The sequence below is a fragment of the Clytia hemisphaerica genome, unplaced genomic scaffold (genome assembly GCF_902728285.1).
Source record: "Clytia hemisphaerica strain Z4C2 unplaced genomic scaffold, Clytia hemisphaerica genome assembly, whole genome shotgun sequence".
NCBI classification, from domain to species: Eukaryota; Metazoa; Cnidaria; class Hydrozoa; order Leptothecata; family Clytiidae; genus Clytia; species Clytia hemisphaerica.
This window is the reverse complement of record NW_027104056.1, coordinates 280,559-307,425: the sequence shown is the minus strand read 5'-3', so window position 1 is coordinate 307,425 and position 26,867 is coordinate 280,559. Positions and strand designations below refer to the sequence as shown.

The 26,867-nt window shown below is 36.6% G+C and overlaps 2 protein-coding genes across 2 annotated transcripts; one reads left to right on the top strand and one right to left on the bottom strand.

The window, feature by feature from the left end:
- Nucleotides 1-1,430: 1,430 nt before the first annotated feature.
- On the bottom strand, nucleotides 1,431-24,784 carry LOC136812207 (UDP-glucose 6-dehydrogenase-like). The gene is made up of 12 exons (XM_067068689.1): nucleotides 24,539-24,784; nucleotides 21,607-21,708; nucleotides 21,042-21,193; nucleotides 20,862-20,910; nucleotides 20,349-20,424; nucleotides 19,383-19,504; nucleotides 6,264-6,411; nucleotides 5,844-6,069; nucleotides 4,691-4,786; nucleotides 4,433-4,473; nucleotides 3,550-3,641; nucleotides 1,431-2,634 (listed from the first exon to the last, which is right to left on the bottom strand). Exons 1-12 carry the CDS (start codon nucleotides 24,698-24,700, stop codon nucleotides 2,404-2,406), a joined length of 1,497 nt encoding a protein of 498 aa, XP_066924790.1. The 5' UTR covers nucleotides 24,701-24,784; the 3' UTR covers nucleotides 1,431-2,403.
- On the top strand, nucleotides 15,509-17,799 carry LOC136812206 (uncharacterized). Its single transcript, XM_067068688.1, has 3 exons — nucleotides 15,509-16,036; nucleotides 16,408-16,542; nucleotides 16,895-17,799. Exons 1-3 carry the CDS (start codon nucleotides 15,625-15,627, stop codon nucleotides 17,791-17,793), a joined length of 1,446 nt encoding a protein of 481 aa, XP_066924789.1. The 5' UTR covers nucleotides 15,509-15,624; the 3' UTR covers nucleotides 17,794-17,799.
- Nucleotides 24,785-26,867: the final 2,083 nt, after the last annotated feature.

The window sequence follows — 26,867 nt, the reverse complement described above, 5'->3', positions numbered from 1 at the left end:
ATTAAGAAAGCTCCCAACCCTACCGGTGCCCCTACAAGGATCCCTACGGGATCCTAAGTTAAGTCACAGGGTACGAATGCCCCTAAGAAGGCCTTCGGCCTTATATTGTGACTCTCGAGCTCCATACCTAACCCTAACTGATAATAACCGAACCCCCGTCTAGGTCGGCGGATTGAAAAATTTCACTTGCATCCTGGAGTATGATATCGTCTGCCAACCTCTGTATCATTTCGTGTTTTTGGGGGGATTTTCCAGAGTTTAAAGCCCAAGAAATTGGGTTTATTTCCCAATCAAAGAGCTCCATTTAAACTGTTGCAACAATATAGCTGGATTTTTCTAGGTAATTTCCCAAGAGATTAAAACGATCATTCGCACTCACCACCTCACCACGGCGCCAAACGAATTTGCTCGCGAGTTAAGGAGACACTCAAGACACTCAAGTTCGTAGATTGGGGAGTCGTTTATAATGCGTGTAATACTAATAATACCAATACTAATAATAATAATACGGGATTTAGTTTGTATAAACGACTAGACGATGTTATCGTTGGAAAAAAATCGGCGGGAGAGTTTCGAAGAAACTGTAAACATCTCCGCCACTGCTTACTCCACCCGAATTTATCACGTCTCTCCTAAACTATTCCCTTTCTTAGTGATCTTGTGTAGACGATAGGATCGTCTAATAAACGACTGGAAGAATCCGGTGTTCCAGCCTTATAGATACAGGGGCTAGCTACGCAGAAACTTGCGTAGCGAGAAAACAATTTATCAAGCAACAACAAACTCTCAAAACGAAATCAACTCAAATGAAAAACTTTCAATACACAAATCCACACATATTTTTTTTCTCAAGAATTATTTTGAGCAGGAAAAAATTACAATCGCAATATTGACAGTTTTCTTTTGTTTTGAGTTAGTGCACAAAGGTTTCTAGACGACTAAAATTGTTCCATTCATTACTTTTTGCTTTATTTCTACTATGTATAAATTAGTCGTCTAGCTTGCTAGACTATCAAGTTCGAGGTTCGAATGCAATACGCGTAGCTATAGATCCGGGGGGGGGTACTTAGGCAAAATGGGTGCCGGGTATGTGCGAGCCATAAGGTACCTTTTCTCATTCCTCAAAAGTCTCTCAAAGGGGTACAAATTCAAAAGTTAGTCTCTGAAAGGGTCCCAAAATCACAAAAATCAAAAATTTTTCTCTCAAAGGGTCACGATTTCCAAGAATTTTGACCAAAATTTGGTGAAAATCAAACCAAAATTTGGAAAAAATGGACCAAAATCTAGATAAAAGTCTCTCAAAGGGTCCCAAAATCACCAAAATTTTGTCTCTCAAAGGGTCGATTTTCGATTTTCGGCTTGGACATACCCGTCACCTCGCAAACCTAGTACCACCCCCCCCCCGGGCTATAGATATAGACGACAGATTTATCACAAGAAATGAAAATAATACAATTATTTTGATAGTGCAATATTATAAATATTTCAATTCAGTGATCCGTAAAACAAATCAATTCCAATATAGAAATTCATAAAGTGTTGATAAAGAATAATAGAGTGATAATGATTTAAAATACTATAAAAAATATTCTAAAAGATTTGTAAATTCGTAAATAATGATATAAATACACCTATAAAATTGGTAACAATTGTGGACACACAATTGAGTAGATGATGCTATCGTCCATAAGGGACAGTAAATATAGGGAATTATATATGCGCAGAGTTTACAGCTGTAATGGGGTTGGGGGCAGAACAAATAGCGGCGATGGAACAATTGGGACAAACGTCCATCAATGTTTACTGTACCCCGGGTTTACCTCTGTTTTCAAGTCTATCCTTCCAAGTAAATTATGTTCTTCTTAGCTCTTGTAAAGACGCCCCACTTTTCGCCCTGTCTATTCTTTTTGTGAATTGAAAAAGGAAAAAAGTTGGCAGTCTAAAGTCAATGCATTTGCTCTCTTGACGTGAATGCAATGTCTTATTTTATTTTTTCAAGCAAAAGATTTCAATTGGCAACTTTCTGCCCGCTGGGTAGAAAGTCGGCGGTCTTAACTGACCTTGTGTAAAAGATAAGATCGTCTAGCCATAGAGGATATCAAAACGACAAACCAACATACGTAAGTTCTTGATGAAGATGTAAATAAGTATTTAGGTTAGGATATTTCAAAAGCTAATTTTGCCCATCGAGCTATTGTTTAATACGATACCAATTAACACACGCAGACTTTTTATCAATATAGTCCCTCTTAATAGCGTTCGACATCATTAAATATATTAAATACCAATCATAAACTCACTCTAAAAAATAAATAAAATAAAATAGAATCTTTAGTACCTTTGTCCGTTAATGAAATGATACCCGATAAAATGTTCTCTCTCAGAAAAGAAGAATGATTATAGTCATTGACCGGGAGCAAAAGGATGTGAACGGTTACGGGCTAGTAGTTGTTTACCAAAGATATCATTAATACCACTTTCCATTGGACTATCTGGTAATGAATGAACACACTTGCCAATTGCTTCCACTTGAAAGCCAATGCGAACCAGTTTATCATGATCCAATATCAAACGCCCATCAAAAGCGAAGGCTGGTTTCAACATACTTTGATAAATTCGCGCGTAATCGAGTTCCTTAGAAAAAAGAATTAATTCAACTTCAAGTAAAATTTATACAGTGGAAACTTCTTAACTCGAACCTCTATTACTCGAATGTCTCCTTAACTGGAACAAGTTTTATAGTCCCTTCAGTTAACAATATCTTTTAAACCTTACTCTATAGCTCGAAATTTCTTTAACTCGAACTCGAACGAGTTATGGAGACTCTACTGTACCAGTGCCGTAGCAACTGGGGGCAACGGCAAGGGGGTGCTATGCGCTATGCCCCCCCCCCCCCAATTTTTTTAAAAATGGTTATTTTGCAAAATGCAAAGTTTTTCTTGTTTTTTCTTGAAAGCATTTTGTTTTGAGTGCATTTTCAAGCAATCTAGAGCTTAAATTTTCAAAATTTCCCCCCTCCCTCGGGCCAAACCATGGTTGGCCCTCACGGTGTCACTAAACTTCAGCCCCCCCCCCCACCCAAATAAGAAAATGCTTCCTACGGCACTGCCGTACACAAATTTGCTATTAGGACTTCCACATTTTTAAGCCTACCTGTTGGTCCAGCAATGGGCCACACTTTAAAATATAAGAAAAGGTAAAGGAAGATATTTTATCCTCGAGAACTGAAAAAGAATTGTTGTGCAAGAAGAGAGGATTTCATCAAGCGGAAATGACAAACAAAACTCGAAGAGCAGAAGGTCAGTTTTCAAAGAGGTGCACATTTTCTCCAGATTCCACATGCATAACTCGCTAAAATTCGAGTATATGTGTAATGGGTTTCTATTCTCAAATGCGGCAAACTTTAGCCGTTTTTGACGTATTCAAGCGATTTCTTGAGACGGACTAAAATTAGAATTTCGAATTTTCTCTCGAAGGAAGTCTGGTCATAAATACTTTGCTGACTGGACAAACTGAAAACAATCAGTTAAATAAACACATAAAAATCACCTGAAATTCATTCCATTCAGTGCAAACAGCAAAAGCATGCGATTTTTGACAACACTCGTAAGGATCTTTTTCAATCGTCACCAGTTTATGAACTAAGAAAGAAATAAAATGTAAAACTCGATCATTTTTATGAAACTAATGATGGTGGTGTAAACACCGAAAAGCTTAGAGAAAAGAAATTGTTTCATGTAATTTCAAATTTTGTTTTCAAATCAATATTACGTTGCCAAACTTCGATACACAAAAAAAGATATTACGAAAATGTTAGAAACTCAAATCATCGTGCTATCGTATGTCTCGAAAAATATCAGGAGGACCTGCACAACCTTACTTACATTCAGACATCAAAATATAATTTCTATCAGTACTAAAATTGAATCTCCTCTGGTTAAATTTGGGGAAGTTTGGAAATCTCATAAGGATCGAGACACTGCTTAAAGATAATTTCTTAACTAAAAATAGCCAAATACACCTAAAAACTATTTAACAAACACAGTAGAATATATCAAAAAGGACCAGAGGGAAAAATTATTGATTCTTTAGCGGTATGTTCATGTTCATTTAACATTTGATCACGTTAGTTTTTATGGGCAGTTCATATTGGAAGTGATTACCAAGTTGTAGTAAAAACGGACCTCCAAAAGTTGAAAACTGATATCTTTAATTTTGTAGTTACACATTCGAGATTGCAACGGGAAATCAAAAAAATTCCAAGTTTTTCTAATGGGTACGTCAAAGAACATGACCTTGATTTATGGTTTTACTTTATTCCATTCTTTTTCTATCATCCAACCGAAATATTTAGTTAAGAATCTATAATAACAATGGAAGTAGAAAATAGTAGGAGTATTCACACAAGAAATAAATGGAATTGTTTGGCTACCTTTCTCAGGATCAAGTCCAAGCTGTGGATCAGTCAAATCCCTACATTTAAAAAAATAGCAATCTTTAATATTTTGATATAATTTGATAGGCACTACATCCGGAGTCATCTTTACATTATAATAAGACATCAGACATCGCAATATTTACCAAAATTGCGAAAAGAGAAAATTTAATGACTTTTGATCCAAAAACCTTTTATTTAATACGATTTTTGTAGGGTTTAATTATTAATAAACTTTGTATAAGGTTAACTTACATCATGATTTGCTTTGCTTTGACTTTAGGGTCATAAATTGAAATCTTTGCCCCTTCTTCAAGTAAATATTTGGTGACGTAAATTGCTGGTGACTCTCTATAAGAAAAAAAAACGAATTTACTATTACGTATTATTCTCATGTTCACCAAAGAGCTCGTGTAGAACCTGACAAAATACCTACAAATCACATGTCTGTTATACAAACAGTCCGAGGTTAAGCCTCGATTTTACAATGAAAATTAAAAGGTAAAAGAACAAAAAAATATGATTTTTTCAAATTTTCTAAAAAGTCGTTATGAAGTTAGACTGGAGTCGTTTATAATGCGTGTAATACTAATAATACCAATACTAATAATAATAATACGGGATTTAGTTTGTATAAACGACTGGAAGAATCCGGTGTTCCAGCTTTATAGATACAGGGGCTAGCTACGCAGAAACTTGCGTAGCGAGAAAACAATTTATCAAGCAACAACTAACTCTCAAAACGAAATCAACACAAATGAAAAACTTTCAATACACAAATCCACACATATTTTTTTTCTCAAGAATTATTTTGAGCAGGAAAGAATTATAATTGCAATATATTGACACTTTTCTTTTGTTTGGAGTTAGTGCACAAAGGTTTCTAGACGACTAAAATTGTTCCATTCATTACTTTTTGCTTTATTTCTACTATGTATAAATTAGTCGTCTAGCTTGCTAGACTATTATGAAGTTAGAAAGTTATCATGTGAGGGGTATAAAAGGTAGAGAAATTAATTCTTAAAAGGAATCTGTTTTTGAATTAAACGACTCTAATACAGTGACAAATACAGTTAACTCTCGCCGATTCGAACTTCCATTATTCGAATCTTTCCATAGTTCATATTAATTCTCAATCCCCATGAAAGAGAAGCCCTCGTAAAATGCTTTCTGTAATTCGAATAAGTTAGACTTCCTGTTCGACTTCGAGTTAGCAAGAGTTAACTGTAGGTGTTAGTGGGAAAGAAGCAAGAAGATTTACTGAATTTTCCACTCAGCAGAATTTTTGCTTATACGTAAGCTATTGGAAAATCGGGGTAGTGAATAAGCAACTTTTATTCAATAACAATATTCAACTTTTTACTGTAAACAAGGAGGGTGTCTCTTTTGTTTTCAACAAAATAATAACCTGGTATCTCCAGTATCCTTTTTGAAAGCGAATCCAAGGATGCTGATTTTCTTGCCAGTGACAGTATTAAAAAGACATTTGACAATCAGACTTGCAAATCGTTTCTTCTGATACTCATTCATGCTAATCACTTGATGCCAATACGCACCAACTTCTGAAAGGTTTAATGCTTCACAAAGGTAAACCAAATTCAAGACATCTTTTTGAAAACAACTTCCACCGAAACCTGACAAAATAATATAGAATTTGAAAGAATCAGGAGATTTTGAATAATTCTTTGCAGTGACAAATATTATCAATAGAGCTCGTAGCGAAGATTTGCCGCTACAGAAAAACATTCTAATTCGAATACTTATGCGAATCGAATGTTTGCCTCCATTATGGCGGAGGTTACACAATTGAAATACTCTATATACTAACCAACACCAGCTTTCAAGAACTTTTTGCCGATCCGATTATCAAGTCCAATAGCTTTTGCAACTTCATCGACATCAGCTCCAGTCGCTTCACATACTGCACTGATGGAATTTATACTGGACACACGCTGTGCTAGGAAAGCATTGGCTGCCTAAAGGGATAATAAATTCGATTTGCGTTTTGAGACATTATCCTTATAAGTTATCTTGTGTTAAATTCTTCTTAGTGGAAAGTCAATACCTTTTAATTAGGCCCGGAAAAAGTTTTTATGGCCAAAAAACTAACGTTGTACACAAGACTCCTAACCCCCCCCCCCAGAAATGAGTAAAAAAATGACGATTTTTCAAATTCGTATAAAACGAAAATGATTGACATGGTCGAATAGAACATCTTACTATAAGTAATGAGTTTATGAAAAATTTGTGTAACGCAAGATGGTAGCTGAGCTGTTATTCTCAAATTTTGCCAGAGGGTTTAGATTCGAGTATGAAAGAGGGATTTAGTGCAGTTTTAAGACAAAAAATCTTATTGTCTTTTGAAAAAGCAGTTGATCGTGGTTTTAATTTTATGTTTAAAATTTAATTTTCATCTATGATTGAGCGCGAAAATTAACGCTATCTTCCGATAAAAAGGATTTGACGTTCGAATCGAAGAAGCCCCTACACTGACTATTTCCTAGCAATTTAGTATTGTAACGTTTTGATTTAATATTTAATTATTATTAATATTAACAGTGACTTTTTAACGAAAATAATTCTGACGTCAATTATTCACTGTAACGCGCTAAAGCACTGGGCTCAACTTCAGTGTACGTGTGAAAGTGGAAGGCCCAATTGTAAACACTTTTTTAAAACAGGGTGATGGGCTCTCATGATAATAGAAGGCCGTTGCAAACCCAGGGTGATAGGCGCTCGTGATTAAGGAAGGTCCAATTATTGTAAACCCAGGGTGACGGTTACTCGGGATAAGAGAAACTTCGTTGTAAACCCAGGGTGATAAGCGCTCGAGATCAAGGAAGGTCAAATTGTAAACCCAGGGTAATGGTTACTCGGGATAAGAGAAAGCTCAATTGTAAACCCAGGGTGATAGGCGTTCGGGATAAGAGAAGGCCCAGTTGTAAACCCAGAGTGATGGGCACTCAGAATTAGGGAAAGCTTGCTTGTAAGCCCAGAGTGATGGATACTTTTGAAAATCCTTCATTCACTGCAACGACTTCTCAACGGTTAGACGTTTTTTTGAAAACTAACGTCAAAAGAGTGAAAATAAATTAGTTTTTCTTAAAATTCTCACTCAAATTAAAAAGAAGTGAGCTGATTTTTGCTAAAGAAGATGAAGGAAGCTGCGCTCGTCGTAATGGTGTATCTCTTTCTACATCAAATGGGAAGAAGCCACGAGAAATCGAAATTTAAAGTTCAAAACAAAGACTTTTTGACTCGACGTCAAAATCACAACAACAAACGGAGGTTTTGTGCACCGATCCATCTGTACGCAAATCATTCGGCAACATTTCGACTCCTCATCTCTGGTGACATCGAAACTAATCCGGGTCCGCTCGCTTGTCCTGTTTGTGCCAAAACTGTCCGTAAGAACTCGTACCACTTGGAATGCAAGGTTTGTCTCAACTCGACTCACGTAAAATGTATTTATAAGACTGTAAAAAACTTCTCAGACAAACACAATTTATGGACATGTCACGACTGTCTGCTTACTGAATTACCGTTCAACAATGTCGATATAGACTTTCTACTATCAGACCCCTCGACCGTGAATGATATCCCAGCGCAACAAGATACTCAAATCCAGTTGGATCTTCTAAATGCCAACCGAAACAACTACAGCATTGCGCACCTTAACATTCAATCTATCAAAAATAAGACTGCCCAACTTGAAGCCATGCTCCTAAAACACAAGTTCGATATCCTAACAATCTCTGAGACATGGCTCGTTGACAATCCTGCACTCATCCGACAACTCAACTTCTCCGGTTATCATCCTTTCAGATACAATAACAGAAATGGTAAACGTGGCGGTGGCGTGGGAGCCTACTTCAAAGACGGCATTAAACATCGCCCAAGAACTGACATTGACAAGAAAGATACAACGATCGAACACCAGTGGTTTGAAGTGAAGGGAAAGAAAAGTCCCTTTCTTATAGCCGTTTTCTATCAACCAAGTTCCGAAGACGTTGACAAACGTGCTTGGCTTCAAAAATTCGAAACATTAATATCGTACGTTCACACCATCTGGTCTGATCCAATCGTGATTACTGGGTGATACAAATATCGATCTCCTGAAAGAGAACTACAACGTTGCTGGCGAATATAAAGATACCCTCGATCGTCTCGGTTTACGTCAACAAGTGAAGAAGCCAACCCGGAAGGGAAAAACCTGCATTGACCATATCGTTACCTCATTCTCAAAAGTCATCCACGATGATGTTATCCCATGCGACGAAATGAGCGATCATGATGCTGCCTTCGTCATATGTAATCTACGCAAGCCACGGTTTGAACCCAGATATAAATTTATTCGAAATGAGAAAAACTTTGATTTAGCAGCATTTAAAACAGATATCAGACAAATACCGTTCAATCTTGTTTACGCTTTTGATACCGCTGAAGAAAAACTAGACATATTTAACAAACTTTTTACCGATTGTCTAGACCGACACGCACCCCTCATCAGGCAGAAATTAACGCGCCCACCAGCTCCGTGGTTAAAAGATCTCAACATCAGCGAGAAGCAAAAGGAAAGAGACTATTTACGAACCAAATGTCATTCCCCGCAGTCCGAGCAAAAAGATTGGGATCTGTTTCGTAAAATCCGAAACGAATTAAAAACTCTTATTCGAGTAACAAAATCCAGTTTTTTTACCGACGCGCACTATCCTCCAAAAGACCGAAAGAAGTATGGTCAACCATCCATCGCATCCTGAAACCATCACCACAAAAGATATCCGCTGACCCCGACACACTCAATGTCCACTTCAACACAAACAGCCGGGAGACTTCTTAACTCAAAACCTAAATCAGAGCAAATCCTACATCAACTCATCAACGAATTACCTGCACAAGACAATCCATTCGACATAAACGAAGTTTCCTACGCTGACGTTCGTAAAGCCTTATGTAATCTTCGAAACGACTGCTCAACCGGCCATGACCAGATACCGTCGAAATACATTAAACTCGCCATCGATGAAATTTGTAGTCCCATTTGCCATATTATCAACTCTTCCATTCGACAATCCGTCTTTCCTAGCCAGTGGAAGATCTCGAAAATCAGCCCTATTCCTAAAATTGAGTCACCCGCTGATCCGAGCGACTACCGTCCAATCTCCATATTACCGATCCTTTCAAAAGTATACGAGAGACTGATTATGACACAAATGACAAACTATCTAGAAAGTGAAGAACTACTATCAATACATCAATCTGGTTTTCGAAAGGGTCACTGCACAATAACCACCTGCATCAAAATCAAAAACGACATCCTGAAAGCGATGAATCGAGGCGAAATCACTCTTGCAGTTCTCGCTGACTTTTCAAAAGCATTTGATACAGTTGATTTTGAAACTCTTATCAAAAAACTTCACACACTACGATTCTCAAAAAAGTCACTCTATGTTATCTCCAACTATCTGAGCAATCGACTTCAGTACGTACAGATCAACGACAAGAAGTCATCCATTCTCACAGTTACTAATGGCGTCCCCCAAGGAAGCATACTTGGACCCATTCTCTTCAACATTTACGTGTACGACATGGCAACAAAAACCACCGCAAAATGTGTTCAATATGCTGATGACACGACTATATATCGCCACACCAAACCAAACGAGCTTGAAAATTGTGTCACTGAAATGAACTCTGATATTAGCGTAATTGAGAAATGGTCGCTGGATTCGAACTTGATATTTAACGCCAGAAAAACTAAATCGATGCTCTTTGCCACATCTCAAATGGCAAGGAGGCATAATTTTGAATTCGAAATCAAGTCAAATAACGAAAATGTGATTGAGCGTGTTCCCCTATTCAAGCTGTTAGGAATCATCTTCACCGAAAACCTATCATGGAATGAACATGTCAAAAAAATCGTCACTAAAGCATATGGCACGCTGAAGAGTCTATCCCTCATCAAACGATATTTACCATACCGTGTACGACGCCAGTTGGCAGAATCTCTTGTATTGAGTAAAATAGACTATGGTAATACCGTAATTCACAACGCACCACAATATCTATTCAACCAATTACAACGAGTCCAAAATGCCACAGCTAGCTTCGTCCGGAAGAGCTACTCTCGCAAGTCTGACGTAATAGATATGAAATGGCTACCTGTCAAAGAACGGACCGAATACAGTTTGGCTAAACTTGCGTGGAAATCAGTGAATATGAATGACTGGCCCAAATTCCTCCCTATGGAGAAATATGTGCAAGCCAAGACTCGAACGGATGTAATTGGTGGAACTAAATTGCGTGAAACCTGTAATGTTAGTGGTTCCTTTGAATCTGAAGCTTCTAAAATTTTTAATGAACTACCTGTTAACTGTCGTGACTCAGAAACTTACAAAGCCTTTTGTCAAGAAACAAAAAAATATTTTTTCGACAAAGCCCTAGCTAGGAGCTTGCAGTAGTACCTCTTCTACCAACTGTAGTCCCTGCGTCGCTACTCGCTATTTCCTAGCTGGTGCTTTCTATGTTATATTATTTCTTATACCTAGTTTTAGTCTAATTCTCGATTTGTTTCACGCGCCATTTTAGTTTTAATTAATTCTGACTTCAATTCTTCTAATATCCCTACTCGTAGCCTTGGTTCCCTAGTCTCCATTCTGATTTTAGATTTAGCCCATCTGTTCTTAGGTTTACTTAGTCTGTATTTTCTTCAGTGCATATATATGACTTTATTATATTCTAGTTCTATGAAGTTTTTTTTTTTTTTTTTTTCCATTTGATGTTTAATTATTTTCAATTAATTTAATTTAGATAGTTGATAGCTCACTTATTTATGTCAAAATACTGGTCGTGTTTTGCAAGGTCCAGTACACTTTTACACAGCCTTCGGTGTTGCAATCTATGCAAGTTTTACTCATTCTATCTTACGCTCTGTCGTGATTCTATCTCACCCAGTTCTTAGATCTATTTTGTCGCTTACTTTACCTCTAGCCACCAATAGTACTTGAACCTTAGTCTAGTCTAGCTTATAACATTATGTTAGTATTTTTTTTTTTAAATATATTCGTTAATTTTTTATAATAGCACACATTGCGATGGCCTCAGCTAGCATACTCAGATACTCGGATTTGTTTAGGTTTTAGTCTAGCTCTATCACTATTCACATTTTACCCCTTATACTTCTTAATCCTAATCATTTTATTCGTCATACTAGCCCACCGCTTCGTCCCTATCTGCTTGTCCGCATACGGCCCCAATTTTTCTTCAGTATACTACCAGGTTATTTTACAATTTTTTTTCTAGACATTGCACATATATTATATACAGAATTTTCAGGTGAAGAGCCAAATGTAAATTTTGGAAATGCCAGAAATATATCATTATTATTATTATTATTATTATTAGAAAAAGTTAGTAAAAATATAGTTTTTAAATAGTCAATGCACAGGTAAAAAACAGAGGTCTTCCGCGCGAGAAGTGGATATGAGTTGTTGACCCGTAAGTTTGGGATACCCATGATTGTTTTGAAATCAAAGTATTTATTATTTGGTCTTTTAAGGCGCGTCATGTCGACCTCAAAGTCGTAAATACAGCAACATCTTTTCCATTCTTATACACTGATAAAATATTGACGCTCTCAATTTGACGTTTTACTGCTCAATAAATTCCCGTTTTCGATTAAATTGAAATCGCTTTCAAACTTCCTGAAGAAACTCTCATAATTGAAGGTTTATTATTGACTAAGCTCATATTTATGGTAAAGATTTCAAGTCCCATTCTCTTATTCCAATTGAAGCATAAAAAGGGATTTACAAGACATCTTCACACTACTCGATATACTCCCGTGGTTGTTAAAAAAAATTCAAATCCCCATTAAAGATAAAGTTTGAGAGCATCAACAATACAATCTTTGTCATTCTAAGGGCTTTTGATGCGCGTACTAAACCAGCTTGCGACGACGGGAACCGTCTAGTTAAATTTGATTAAACCGCAATTTATAAAGACAATTCTTTGTTAAAAGTGTTAAAGAACCTAAAGCATAACTTTTATGATCAAATACTAAAATCAATTTTTTGACTATGGTCAAAGCCCTTAAGTAGAACATTAAATTAAATTTGGCTTTGCCTTCTTTCAAAAACTATTTTGTGCTCTTCCTCATTTTTTCCAAATTTTTTGCACATGATAGTATATGTATGCCAAATATTTCATCTCTTTTTTGAAAGTAAGTAATATCCCTTTGTTTATTGTAAAATATTCTCCTTTTTGTAAAGGTGAAGCGTGACGCTACAGATCAAATCTGTGTTTTGACTGGACTCACCAACCTTTATAATTATAAGGGTACAGTCTGTTTATTGTGACAAAATTTTTAACTACAAATCCCCTGAGTGTGTCATTGTTTCCTTCTTGAATGATAATCTTAAGCATGAAGGTAATAAAAATAGATGGAGAGTCAATGCCTTTTGTTCTATTCTGACATCAAGGATTTATTATACACTGGATATACAAGTAACAGATTTTTGCCGATTTCTCGTGTACTAGCTGTGTCCGCAGTAATGATATTATTGTTCACTCTCCTTCCCTCATTAAATGATTTTTTGAAGCATTTTTATTGCATTTCTTATCGAAAATCACTCATCCAATTCCCAAAAGAGAATTAAAACTTTCCTGTGAGAGTTAGATTCTTCCACTTAATTGCTAATTATAAGTCGTTATGACGTTTCAAGCTGTGAGAAAGATGCAAAAGACGTGTTGTGTATAAGAAATTTAATGTTGACACCGGAAACTTTCAAACTTTAACCTCAGAAAAACCACCTTGCCACCACGTGCCTCCAAAGGATTTTCACACCAAAGTGGAGCCAAGACACTCAAGTCTTATGTATTTTAATTTCAGCTCTTCTAGGGACAGTCTTGGAAAGATATTTCCAATTGAAAATTTCGTGTCACTATAAGCATTTTGTCTGAATTTCTTGTCTAATGATGTTTTTCTCACATTAGATTTCACAAATGTATCCAGCTTGGAATGGTAGCCTTACTTTCAAACTTTTTTTTCTGCAAATGTACAAAAAGAAAGAGCTAGAGAACTTTTTAAAATAAGACTGATAAATATTTTCACATTTGGCTAAAGCTTCAGATGCATCCGGCTGGACTTAGAATTTTTTTCAAGTTGAATAGTGACCAAAGGGGGTCTCGAACCGGGAACCTATAGGTTCCGAAACCAATGCCCTATCCACTAGGCCAAACCGGCTGCCAAAAATCCGTTATTTGGGGTTACTTATACGAAGGTCTTAGTACTATATATAAATAAGTCTGACTGACGAGTTAGGCTAACTGTTATGATCGCCATTACTCCGAAGAAGCCACCACACGTGTGCACCGCCGGGTGGGTGCACCGCCGGCCGGGTGAGGGGTTAGGGATGTGCACCAGGGTGGCTTCATCCCTAACCCTATGCTACGCGCTACGCGCTCCGCGCAGTATATGCGCGCGTCCCGCGCGGCCGGATGCATCTGAAGCATTAGCCGAATCTATATTTTCAAAAATCAGACATCTTCAAGCCGCCATGACAGTTGTCCTTTGCGGACAAAGCTAGAACATCAATTGTTTTCTGAAACAATGAAAGTACAATGATCGCTCTCCATCGTTTTATGAGTCGTTTATCCAGTGTATAATAAATCTTTGCTGACATATCATCGATATATCGGAAGCAAACAGTTGTTTTGTTGCTTTGGGAATAGGATGATTAATTTTGCGTGTACTCGTGGGAATATTTAAGATGATAGAAACTGAATGAAAAGACATTACGGTCGTGTTCAGACCTGAAAGTTTAAGTTTAAGGCTTAAGTAGTACTAAGTTGATATGGGAATTAAGAAATGCAACGACTTAATTGCTATTTCATCTTTTAGATAGATTACATAATAGAGGAAAAAGGAATCCCCTTCAATTTTTGATGCGGAGTATGGGTCCATCAATCCATGATATTCTAAAAGCCCATTAACTGCCTAAATTGCTAGAGACGCTCCGAGCGTCTCTAAGTCATAAATTTCACGTTCTCCTTTCATAATTTACAAAAGGAGCATGCTTTTCACTTGCGAATTCTGATTTCGTCTATTCAGAGAACTGTCACGAAATCGTAAAAACTTTTTTTTTAAACCAGAGGGTGATTCCTTTTTAAACTTTGGTTTAACTAATGAGGAGCGTGCAGTTAAATACAAAAGGAATATAAAAGAGGCATGTGGACATAATTACTTTAAACCTAGGTCTGAACACAGCCTACATTTTTAAAAAGCTCGTTGAAATATAATAGGCTTGTCATTAAAAATTGAGAAGAGCTTCGTATAATAAGCACATTACCCCCAAAGTTCTAGGGGAAGCTGCCCATAAATCTATCAGTGGATTTAAAAAGAATTACATGTTACGATTGGGAACCTTGTATAGATCATTCTGTCAGAGTATGAAAACCACTGCCCACTTCGACGTGAAGATTTTAAGACAGGAAACTTTCAAAGAAAATGTGATGAAACTGTCAATGTTCAAAAAATGTCGGCCCAAAAATAAGTCCTTGTGAAATTAATACATTCTTTTATCTTTACAACAGTTGAAACTACTTCGAATCTTATTTTAACAAGGATTTCTCGTAAAATTAAGTTTTTCAAAATCAACGCAACAGCCTCTTTCTGTTCTTATAAAGTTGTAAATTGATGTTTTTTGCTTCCGATGATGGTAAATCAAAGGAAAGCCGTTTTGAATAGATTTATAAAAGATCTGAACGACCATTTAGATCATTATCGCGACATTTTCTCTCCATCTATTTCTTTAATACCTTCATGTCTTAAGTTATCCATTTTAGAGGAGAAGGACTACCTAAAATGATGTTGCGAATGGTGGGATTTTTGGAGAGACTGCAGCGAACAAAAAAGAAAACTGATCGTTTGCCGTTAAATATACGCGTTTGTATGTCATTAAATGTTTTGCTTTTAACTTGCGAATCGAGGACAACTTTCCTCTGGCATTAGTATTAAACAAAGAATTTTTAATGAAATAATATTTTTCTATTTTTATATTTCTAATATTTGTGCGTGTTACTACCAAATCCCACTCTCTTTCAAACTTGGATAATATCAAGGGATATAATTTTGGTTTTCAGTAGTTCTTCGAAGGCGAACAATTATTTAAAAAAGGTGATATAGTGACATGGCAGAGACAACCACTTTAGAGAAAAGTGAAGAATACAAAAAATGGACGAAGCAACTCAAGAAAATAACCTACATCTCTTATTTTCTCATTTTTATTGGTGGCTTGGAAATCAATGCTGTCCAAATTGTACTTTTATATTATTTGGAAGAAAGTTTTAAAATGACTCCGGACGAAGTAAGGCTAAATTTCAGTGTAGCTGAAGCGTTTAATGCTTTAGGTCAATTTTTCAGTGCGTTATTGATTGGACGTTATATGGACAGAACAAGGAATTTAAAATTATCCTGTTTATTGATTATATGTGTTACCATCGCTGGGAATTTATTATATTCCTTACCCGTCCACGTTTCGTTTATCGTGATTGGACGATTTTTATGTGGCTTCAATGAGGCGTTACAAGTTACTTTATGTGGTAAGAAAATTAATGTCTTTCTCAAATGTATGTGGACACACCTTTGTTAACAATTTCTCAGCATCAACATATGTATACACCGTTGGAAAGATGTTCTTGAGTATAATAATCTAACAGACTTACGATGGTTCTGATACTGTAACTTCGTGTAATGCCGAATTACCTCGTCTAAATCCATTATAGCAGCTATCTGGTCTTTTTAAATGTTTATGAATAAAACGTTGAGTAATCTGTTTAAAAATCATTCTAACTACTTTGCAGACCAGATAGTCGCTTAGAGGAAATTAGACAAGGTATGTCGGCATTATACACAAACTAACGGTACAATGAATTCGGACATATATTTATTCCGTCCTTTATATTTTCATCAGGCGAATTCAAAAAATGTTATCATAAAGAAAACGAGTTGATCCAAGTTTTGAGTTGGTATGAACTTTTCTTCGCCATTGGAATGGCTATTGGACCTGGTGCACCAGTCTTTTTCTCGTGGGTCCACCTCATAATTGGTAAGTTTTAATAGTAATGTGGATAGTCAATAAACAGAACCATTATTTCTGTACTTAATTGTAATTGTAGCTTTAGTCGGATCATCGTTACGAAGACTGTCGGCGATCAACGTTAGGATGACATGGGTTTACAGCTACAAGACTATTCAAAAATTATACAGTACTCTAATCCCAAAAATAAAATTTTCCTTATCTAAATTAGATTCTTATTTTCGAACTACAATTATGCTTTCTTGACAAAGACTTTTGTCATCCCCGTTGTCTTCAAGCTCATTCATATTCGGGTCAATAGAATGATAATAACTTATATCCCATTTTAGAGGTTTAAATTTTTGAGGTTAAATTTTTGCAGGTGGATGGATGATCAATAAATACAATGCATTACACGTATTCCTTGTAGTCCTGTTAGCCCTATTGTTCATCATATTATGGTTCCAACTCACTGATCTATCAAAAGACCTGGATCGTATGAGAGAGAAATTCAACGCTATGTCAAAATCTTCCCATGATGAACAAGCATTGGAGAAAAGATCTGGAAAAATAAACAGCGGAATGGACCGTTTAACTACTGGTGAAATTTGCAAAAGTAACAAGCATGCTTCCGTGCCAAAAGGATCACGAAAACTTATGGAATGGAAAGAGATTTTGCAAATCGATATAATTTCGTTATGTACGTGTTATATCATTATAAGATATTGTACTAATGCAGCACCCTCCTTAATCGTAATGAACGCAGCCACATTATTCCATTGGCCAGTCAGTTGGATTTCATGGCTCACCATAGCTGGAGCTGGCATTCATTTTCTTGTGATAACAATGCTGATAAAATTTGGTGTCTTCAAAGGACTCAAAAGTAATTATTTCTTCTACCTATCAGCGTTAAATCTAACCTTGGTTATACTTGCTATCATTCCATTACCAAGGATTGACAATCTTAAGAGTTACATACCCCAATTACTTTATTTGGCGTTCCTAACCCTTGCTAAAGGATGGGTTTTTTTCAATGCCCAGTCAGCAGGGAAGATTTTATTGTTTAATACTGTGACATCAGAGAACTCTTGTCTTATTGACAGTATTAGATCGTCTGCCGGTTCTCTGGCTCGGCTGTTTGCTTTATCCACGAGTTTCTTATGCTTTAAATATCCAGCTTATTTTATTTTACCAGCAGGAACTATTTTGTTTATAGGGAATTGTGTTATAGTTTACAGATATAAGGTTTATATGTACAAGCAGAGAAAGGGTGTGAAGTAAAATGCATTTACGACAGTTTCCATTATCTTCATTAAACTGTATCATCGTTTTGGCTATTATATACACTTTTCAAAGATTGACAGCGTTAAAATTTAAAACTTCCAATTAATTAATTTTGCTTTCCTAATGCTTGCTAAAGTATGGACCTATTTCTGCCCAGTCAGTCTTCCCGACTTTGTTGTTCAACACTGTAACGCCAGAGAGCTCTTGTCCCTCTTGTCTTATTGACATTATTACAATCATGGACAAAAGGTCTGAAGACTTTTCAGAAATTCCTCAATAGTGCCAAGAAAAGCCTTTTTGACACCTGGGAAATCCCCCCAAATAAACCACAAGTGGTTATTTGGTAGAAGACAACTACAGGCTTGGTAGCAATCCTTGTGACTTCCAATGACTAAAAATGACTGAAAATGGGTGAACTTCAGCCACGCTGGTGCACCAGAAAGCTCTGAAAAGTTGTTTATAGTTGATGAGACCATCTCAAATATGTTATAATAGATATCTTCTCGAAAAAGTTGAAGAGCAAAACTCATTAAACCTTTAATCTTCAATCTCAGACAAAAAAATAGTCTCGAGACTTAAAGACAAAAATTAATTTCCTTCAATGTAAATTTTGAGATGAAATACCTTATCAGGGAAAACTTCGTCGGGGAAAAGTGACGAAATTTTGGCCAAGTGACGAATATTTTTCCCCGACGAAAGTTTTCCCCGGCCTTAATGCGTTTTATTGCGTTTACCAGCAAGTGACGAAAATTTTTCCCGACGAAGTTTTCCCAGATAAGGTATACCGTTATTATAGGTTGGAAGGGTAGAGTTTAAACTCTGAGTTCTATTAATTGAAGAGTCCAGGCTCAAATCGAATTATCTAACTTTCTATTGTGCGCATGCGTAAGAAAAAACCACTCGTAATTAATACCTTCAACTTATATGGTCAAATCTTCCTTTCTTAATTAGTAAGAGCTATCTCAAAAAATCAATGTAATTAAAGTTTTATTGCTCGCGCGACTCGAGTCTATACATTGAAAAAATTCACTCCTGTAAATTGAGTTGTACTCTGCAACGGAAAAATATGTTGACACTGCCAACACTGCTGGGCCTTTACGCCGCTTAGGCTTTCTTGTTAAATTTGACACATTCATTTCTAAGTTACAAGATTTTAAAGTCAAAATTCAGATATCAAAAAGTGTAAAGTACACGTTAATGGGGGGGGGCTATATCAGGGCTCTGCTCGCTTTATCTATTCAATACTTTTGATATCTATGTAGACAGAAAAGAATAAATTTGGAATAATAATTGATGATAGATGTAAAGGGTGGATAATTTACTCACTGAAAGGATTCACAAAAAGAGTCACCGTAGAAAAGCACGCTCAGATTTGGAATTACGCTCTCTAATTCGACGTTCTACTATTCGATAGGCTCCCTGATGAAATTTAAAGTCCCCGTCAACAAGAAACTCTCATAAACGACGCTCCCTTATTCGATAAGCTCCCTTATTCGATGAAAATCCAATTCTATTTGAAGATCGAATTAGAGAGCGTCAACTGTATCTAGCTTAGAAAAATCTAGTATTATTTTTCATTGTCTTACTAATTTTGATAACTCAGAAGACCAAGTGTTGGTTTTAATTATTCTTTCATCATCTATCCATTGAGCGTAAATTGAAGCTAATGCATCGACTGCTTCTTTACCTTCTGGTGTCTGCTCACCACCTGAATAAAAGAAACAATTAACACATTCAATCAATTCACTAATAACAGACATTACAAAAGAAGTTAGATTCGAAGGCAAGCCTCCACGTTCGCGCAAAAGATTAAATCATTAAAAAAGTTTCGAGCGAATAAATAAAAAGTTTTTTAAACCATTACGTCAGATTTGCCCAATGGAATTGATTCATTTTTCATCCGACCAATGACTTTACAAAAACGTTGAAAGGTTTTCACTCATTTCGCGCGAAAGTGGAGACCGGCCTTAAGAAAAATGCTTCGACTATACAACGAAATTTTTGACCTTTTGAAGATTTATAGGACATTCTAAATGGGAAAGTCTAGCCGAAAATGGAAGTTTTTTAGTAACGTCATCAAAAGATCTCGAAAGTATAGTTTCATTTATTATCGGTATAGTTTTTTGAAACTGATTGGTATACAGAGGAATTTCTTTACGTTTTACAAAGCTATCGGAGCAATGGAAAAATATAAACGGATGATTTTCGGACTTCCACTTCACGTTTTTTATAAAAACAAACCATATAAGAACGCAAGGCTTCGATGGTCAAAATCTTAAGAACGAATTAAGAACATTATGCGGCTTTGCGGACTCTGAAACATCCGATTTATTAGGAAAATGGACAAAAATATTCAAAATATGGTGAAAATAAGAACATCTTAAGAACATTTTAAGACTTGAAACACAAAAGATTAAGAACATCCAAAGGCTTAAAAAAAACGTGTAGATGGTTGAATATTACAAACGTTACAAATCAAAATAAATGTTATCTTGTTTAAAGAAAAATTAACAGTTACGAGTTTGCTAACAAAACTAGAACCAAAAGCCTACCAATCAGTATCCTGTCTGGGTTTAATAAATCTTTGATTGCGGTTCCTTCTGCTAAAAATTCTGGATTCGATAAAACCTGAAACGTAAATTGATATAATTATTAATTACAGGGGTCATCAAATCATCAAATATACAGGCACGACGGAAGCTTTTTATATCTGGTACGGCGAATGAGGAAATTTAAGCGATTTTATAGCGAGTTTACCGACGAAGAGGAAAACTTCGGGTATTTTTGTGAAAATCTGGTACGGCGACCGCCGTACCTGCCGTACCCGTTGCGTCGTGCCTGAATATAAACTTGTGTACGACATACTAAAATCTTTCACTGATTATTAAAAAGCTTATTTATAAAATTTAACATATTTTTAGAGAACGATCATAAGAACATGCTGTTTAATTTTAAGAAAACCAAAAAGGGAATTATAAATAACAATCTTAGAAAGCAAGTAACAAATAACAGGGATCAGCCAGACTTGTCGTAAATTTTCTGAAGAATGTAAAATCGGCACTTACTTGGTATCTTATACCAGCTTTTCTATTACATTTCAGTATCCGGCTAATACTAAAAAGAAAAATGGAGAACTTATAAACATTTTACTTTAAAATAAAGATAAGCTTAAGCTTAAAATTAAGTATGAAGACTGTTGAGTTTTTTTTTCTTTGTCACTCAGAAGGTACATTGAATGAATTCACCTTTCAGCTGCTTTGACCGGTACTGTACTCTTTTCAACTACAATCTTGTTCTCCCTTGCAACATTTGCAATATTCCTAGCAGCTGATTCAATATATTTAAGATCAGGAGCACGCCCTTTTCCCAAACCAAAATTCTTTGTTGGAGTATTCACCTAGAGGAAAATAGATATATAGATAGATATATAGATATGAAATAAATAAATATATCATATCAGCCATAACATGTTATGGCTGATAAAGAGATATTTACTGTTGAGCTGTATGCTTTCTTTACATGTAGCAAATATTCAAACAAACAATAGAAATAATATTGAAATTTTTCTTTATCATACTTTTTTTAAAGTCTTATCACAGGAGGTGATATAATAATGTGGATGATCATATTTCATTTCAAATACAAACTAATAACTTATTAAATCATTAGTTCTTAAATGTTTGCAAAGCAAATTTATGATGAAGTCTTTCAACAGCGATACATAAATATAAAATTCATATTTCAAATACATTATTTGCACATCTATCAAAATATAGACAGTGTTACTTCACCTAATAAATTTATACTTACTGAAATGAAAATTAAATCTGCTTCATTAATTGCCTCGTCAATCTTGGTAGAAAAGAAAAGATTTTTTCCTCGTGTTTCTTCGACAACCTCCTTTAAACCAGGCTAAATAAAGATAAAACAAAATCCAAGTTAAATAATCTAGGAAATATTGTAAAGGAGTATCTGTAATAATCCTGAGTTTGTTACCAGATTAAATACCTTATAAGATAAACAAGATTTACGCTTGATTTTTTCGAATTATATTCATAAATCCTTCTAGGAGCATGTAAAATTTTTGTTAATATAATATGTCTTGGTGACTGTTTAAGCAAAAGTTCATGCATAATTGAGAGCTGAAACTGAAAGTAGTATAACTTCGAAAAAATATCACTTCCACTCTCAATCTCTTCCCTATTTTGTATAAAACCTTCTCTAAACAGTGTATTTAAAATGAACCCCCCCCCTTTACACATGTTTGTGACGCCATATCGTTCATATTTTTTATGGATTTTGTGTATGTTCATCGACTTTAAAGCTTTATATTTTGTGAACAAGAAATAATAGGAAGATAGTAAAATCATTTTTGATTTCAGGACGGATTCTTCAGTTTTACGTGGACTAAGTTTGGGGTTTTCAGCTTATTCCAATAAAAAGTTCAATTTTTTGACTCTAAAATCATTTTCCCTCACTTGTTTTTTAAGGTTCATAGTTTCATAGGCTTTTTAATGAATTCTGTCTCTTGGTTAAACCATTTGCGGATAAAAAGTTATGGCTACACTAAAAAGTTAAGCCAGAGCTTTGCCAATTACTTTCTGAACACTTTTACGTCAAACAGATGGCTCAACCTATTTCCCTAACAAAATACGCATTGCTTTAAAAAGATTAGATTTTAAAAGACCTATATCTTTCGATAGAGAAGCTTTTAGAGAAAAAAAAATTTCAGAGGTCATTGTGATGTGATTTAGGTATTTTCTAGAAATATGAAGAAAAAAATTTCCCTTTAATATTAAACTTGAACTTGAACTTATATTCAACAATCAAACAACAAATCTTGGTAATATTCTATTAGGATTAGATTGTATATTCGATTATATTCAATTGATTGGTTGTTCAATTAATTCATTTGACACCAATTCAATTCACAAAATTTCAACTTCCAGCAGATTCTGTTCCAGATTTCCAGGGGATAATTTGGAATTTGGAATTTCCAGGGTGTTTGGTGAAAAAAGTTTGTCAATACCCCTGTATAAATTTTTTTGTGGAATAGTCAAACTCTATGGTTGTTATCTGCAGGAACATTTGGCGAGTTCCTGTACGCGACCGCAATCAAAAAAATCATAACCGCACTCATAAGAAAATTATGTTGGCGTCTTTTTTAACTGGTTTTTGCTTAGACGATATAGCAAACAAAGTAAGTATAAACAGACTGTGCCTTTAATTGGCTGTAAAAAATTCTACAACAGTAGAAATTTCTCTAATTTTCAACAATAATAGAACAAACATATTTAAACAAAATTAGGCAGCGCATTATTTTTTATCTTTCTCCTTTTTCATCTATCTACAATGTTTTTGACGGAAAATAGACCTTTTTTCAAAGAGGCCACCATGTTGAATAATTATGTAGTCCAGCAGAAAAACAATGATAAAACCATACATACTTTATTACAATGTGCATGATACAGTAATTATGCATGGCTCTATCATTGTTTTTATGGCCGGACTACATAATTATTCAACAGGACGTCCTCTTTGAAAAAAGGTCTATGGTAAGAAACCTTATGTTTACAAGCAGTGTAGACCTAAAGCTCTAAAACAGCATCTAATGACATGAAAACCAGAATATGATTCTTCAATGGGAATCAAAACTATAAAGTGCACTTACAAACATCAATTTGTCAGATCTAACAAAATTAATAACCGCACTGTCATCATTGACAATAAAACAAACAATTTTCTGTCAAGAGCCTTGTAAACATTCTAACAACTTCCATCGAAATGATCTATTACAGCTCAGTCTACCATTTTTAGCGCGGTCCGAGGATTGAGCCGAGAACGCTCCGCGAACTCCTGCGCGGGTGAAAAACTTCAATCTGTCAATCATTTTCTCAAGCGAAGAGTACACGAAGCGATTCTAGCTTTACGATAGTGCCGCGGGTCATCAATGGATAGTATTCAATTATCATTATCCCTTTATTTTCATTCCTAGAACTTTTGCAAAAAAAAGGAAAAATAGAAAAGTTGTATTTTTTACTGCTCTATTCACATACTGAATTTGAAAGATCTTCTATGTGGCGTTTTTTTGCAAACTACAAAAAACTGTTTTTTGTCCCGCCTTTGCGGGACTTTGGCTTAAGTGCATGAGTGCAGCATAGGGTACAAAGTCCAAACATGCGTTTCCCGTAATTTTTGTGTGAAGAGTTAGGTCTATACTGACAAGTGTCATTTTAGTTAATTTTCTGGCTGATAGAATGACAGGATTCTGGTGTCTGGATGGCTTCCCTAACTGATCTGTCCACCAATTAAGTCTATATACACAGGACCCTGCCGACGCACCGGACTGTCCGGTGTATTTGTCCGGTGGTAGAAAGTATCCTTTCGCTACACCGGACGCAATAACTCCGACGTCAGTCTGGTGTTGCATACGGGGAATTCTGGCCGCCGGACATTTATGTTTTGATTGTCCGGTGGAAAAAAGTATCCTTCTTCGACACCGGACAACCGACTTCCTTTAGTCCGGTGTAGAGATGGTCCGGTGGTAAAAAATTTCTCATTTTACACCGGACTTTCGCGTGTCCGGTGTTCGTTAAGTCCGGTGCGTCGGCAGGGTCCTATATACACTGACCTTATTGTCTGAGCTAACTGTTTGAATAATAGACCTTTTTTCAAAGAGGACGTCCTGTTGAATAATTCCTCTTTGAAAAAAGGTCTATTTTTTGTCTATAAAGAACAATACCTCGTAAATCGGCAGTGAGTCAGAGTTCCAAGCGTCAATTCTTTCTTGGCTGAGATCAACAACATGAACATTTACACCTGGACATTTTTGAGCGATGACAGAGCATGTTGGGCCACCAACATAACCAGCACCTATACAAGTTATTGTTTTGATTTCTTTCATGACAAAATCTTATTTTGAAGGTGGATTGACTCGACGTTGATCTCTTGTGACCGCTGTTTGCTTTGTCAATTCCACTTTCGATCTTCAACTTTTTCTTCGAATTTTATTTTCCCCGAAAAAAAATTACATGCGTGTATTGTTCGAGATGGTCGGACTCTCTAAGAATAAACGATAAGTACCTAGCTTAACAATATAATATTGCGCGTGTGACCACGGTATTATTACGATATCAAATAACGCGATATTCAGGATCTCAATGTAGGTGAGTAAACAAATCCTTTAGATTGTGTGATGATTGGTTGTGTGATGGAGAGGTCAGCTCACTGCTTCATTCAGCCTTCTTACACTCATCTCCATCTCAATTTCTTCAAATCTCACACTCTTCTTCATTTTACATGCTTTAGCTACTAAAGGAAAATATATGTTACCATAACAATCGTAAGTTTTCTTTGTATCTTTGAAATATTACTACTCAAAACCAGACCCGATCAGTCGAACAAATCGAACCGATTTTTTAATCGAACTAATCGAACCCGATCGAACCTAATCGAACGATTAGAGTTCGATTATCGAACTTAATCGAACCTAATCGAACACTCACAATTTTTGATAAAACTCGAGTTCGATTAGTTCGATGAGTCCGCAGGGCAGGTGATTAGTTCGATTAGTTCTATTAATTTCGATTAGTTCGATTGGTTTACTACGGATTAGTTCGATTAGTTTGGCAACTTGACCAGTGTTGGGTTTGATTAGTTCGATTAGGTTCGATTAGTGCGATAAGTTAAACTAGCGACTAGTTCGATTAGTTCGATAACTTGCCAATTCATTAGTTCGATTGGTTCGACAACTTGACAAGTGATTATCCCGGTCCGACGATGCTTAACTTCCGTGATCTGACGAGAACGGGTGCTTTCATCCTGGTATGGACGTGGAGCATGCCTGGAGTGCTTTTTCTGGCTATTTATACCTTGCTCGAGGCCGACTAAGCAGTCAGACAAAGTTCTCCGGCGGGACCGACTAAATACTTAGTCAGGTAAAGTTCTCCAGCGGGACCGGCTAGTCAGTCAGGCTGATTAGGCTAATTTCCCCGGTCGGACCGATTGAGGCCTCTACAGCAGCTCTCCACACAGCCCCCCATAGGCTTTCGGACCCCTTCGGATACCCTCTGCCTTGCTCTCCCTCAAAGCCAGCACCTTCCATCAGTCATTCGAAGCCTTTAGAAGGCTTGGAAAGGCTTGAAACTTGGCGAAAATTGGTCAAAATCGGAAAAAATGAACTCCTTACGGTACCACCGCGGACGGCCCCTGGGGGTCCCGTGATCGTGCTGGGGGGTCGGATCGGTGCTCACTGGTCAAGGGGGATGTGAGAGTACACGTTTGCATCAGTTGGGGTCCTTCAAAGTTCCTCAAAGTGCCGTCAAAAGCCGGCAAAAATTGCCAAAAACGACCTACTCAATTGAGAATGTTACACCCCTTTCTCACCAGCAAAATTCGGCCGCCTTCATGTACCACCGTGGACCGGCCCTGGGGGTCCCGGCAGGCGTTCCCGGGAGTTCCATTGATGTCAACCGGCTATGGGGGATGTGAAGATACTCCTCTGCACCGGTTGGGGTGCTTCAAAGTTCCTCAAAGTGTCGTCAAAGGCCGGCAAAAATTGGAAAAATGGCGAAAATTGGTCAAAATTGGGAAAAACGACTTCATTTGGGTACCACCGTGGACCGGCCCTGGGGGTCCTGGCAGCGGTTCCCGGGAGTTCCATTGGTGCCAAATGGTCAGGGGAATGTGAAGGTACTCTCCTGCACCGGTTGGGGTGCTTCAAAGTACCTCAAAGTGTCGTGAAAAGTCGGCAAAAATTGGTAAAAATGACCTCCTTTGGATACCTGCCCCGGTTAGACCAAATTTGGCCTCTACAGGCCTCCACAGCCCTTCGCATCCCTTTCGGATGCCCTCTGCCTTGCTCTCCCTCATGGCCAGCACCCTCCATCAGTCATCCGAAGCCTTCAAAAGGCTTGGAAAAGCTTGGAAGGGCTTGAAAATTTGCCAAAATTCGTCAAAATTGGATAAAAACCGTACCGCCGCGCACGGCCCCTGGGGGTCCCGGCCGGGTGTCCGGGGAGTCCGACCGGTGCCCACCGGTCAGGGGGGATGTGAGGGTACACGCCTGCACC

Excerpts from the sequence above, each read along its gene's own strand:
- LOC136812207 (XM_067068689.1), bottom strand. The coding sequence starts at position 24,700 with ATGAAAGAAATCAAAACAATAACTTGTATAGGTGCTGGTTATGTTGGT. Across the intron at positions 4,787-5,843 it reads AAGGATACTGGAGATACCAG|AGAGTCACCAGCAATTTACG; the intron begins GTTATTATTTTG and ends TTTTTCTTATAG. Across the intron at positions 4,474-4,690 it reads AAAGCAAAGCAAATCATGAT|GGATTTGACTGATCCACAGC; the intron begins GTAAGTTAACCT and ends TTTTAAATGTAG.
- LOC136812206 (XM_067068688.1), top strand. The coding sequence starts at position 15,625 with ATGGCAGAGACAACCACTTTAGAGAAAAGTGAAGAATACAAAAAATGG. Across the intron at positions 16,037-16,407 it reads GTTACAAGTTACTTTATGTG|GCGAATTCAAAAAATGTTAT; the intron begins GTAAGAAAATTA and ends TATTTTCATCAG. Across the intron at positions 16,543-16,894 it reads GTGGGTCCACCTCATAATTG|GTGGATGGATGATCAATAAA; the intron begins GTAAGTTTTAAT and ends AAATTTTTGCAG.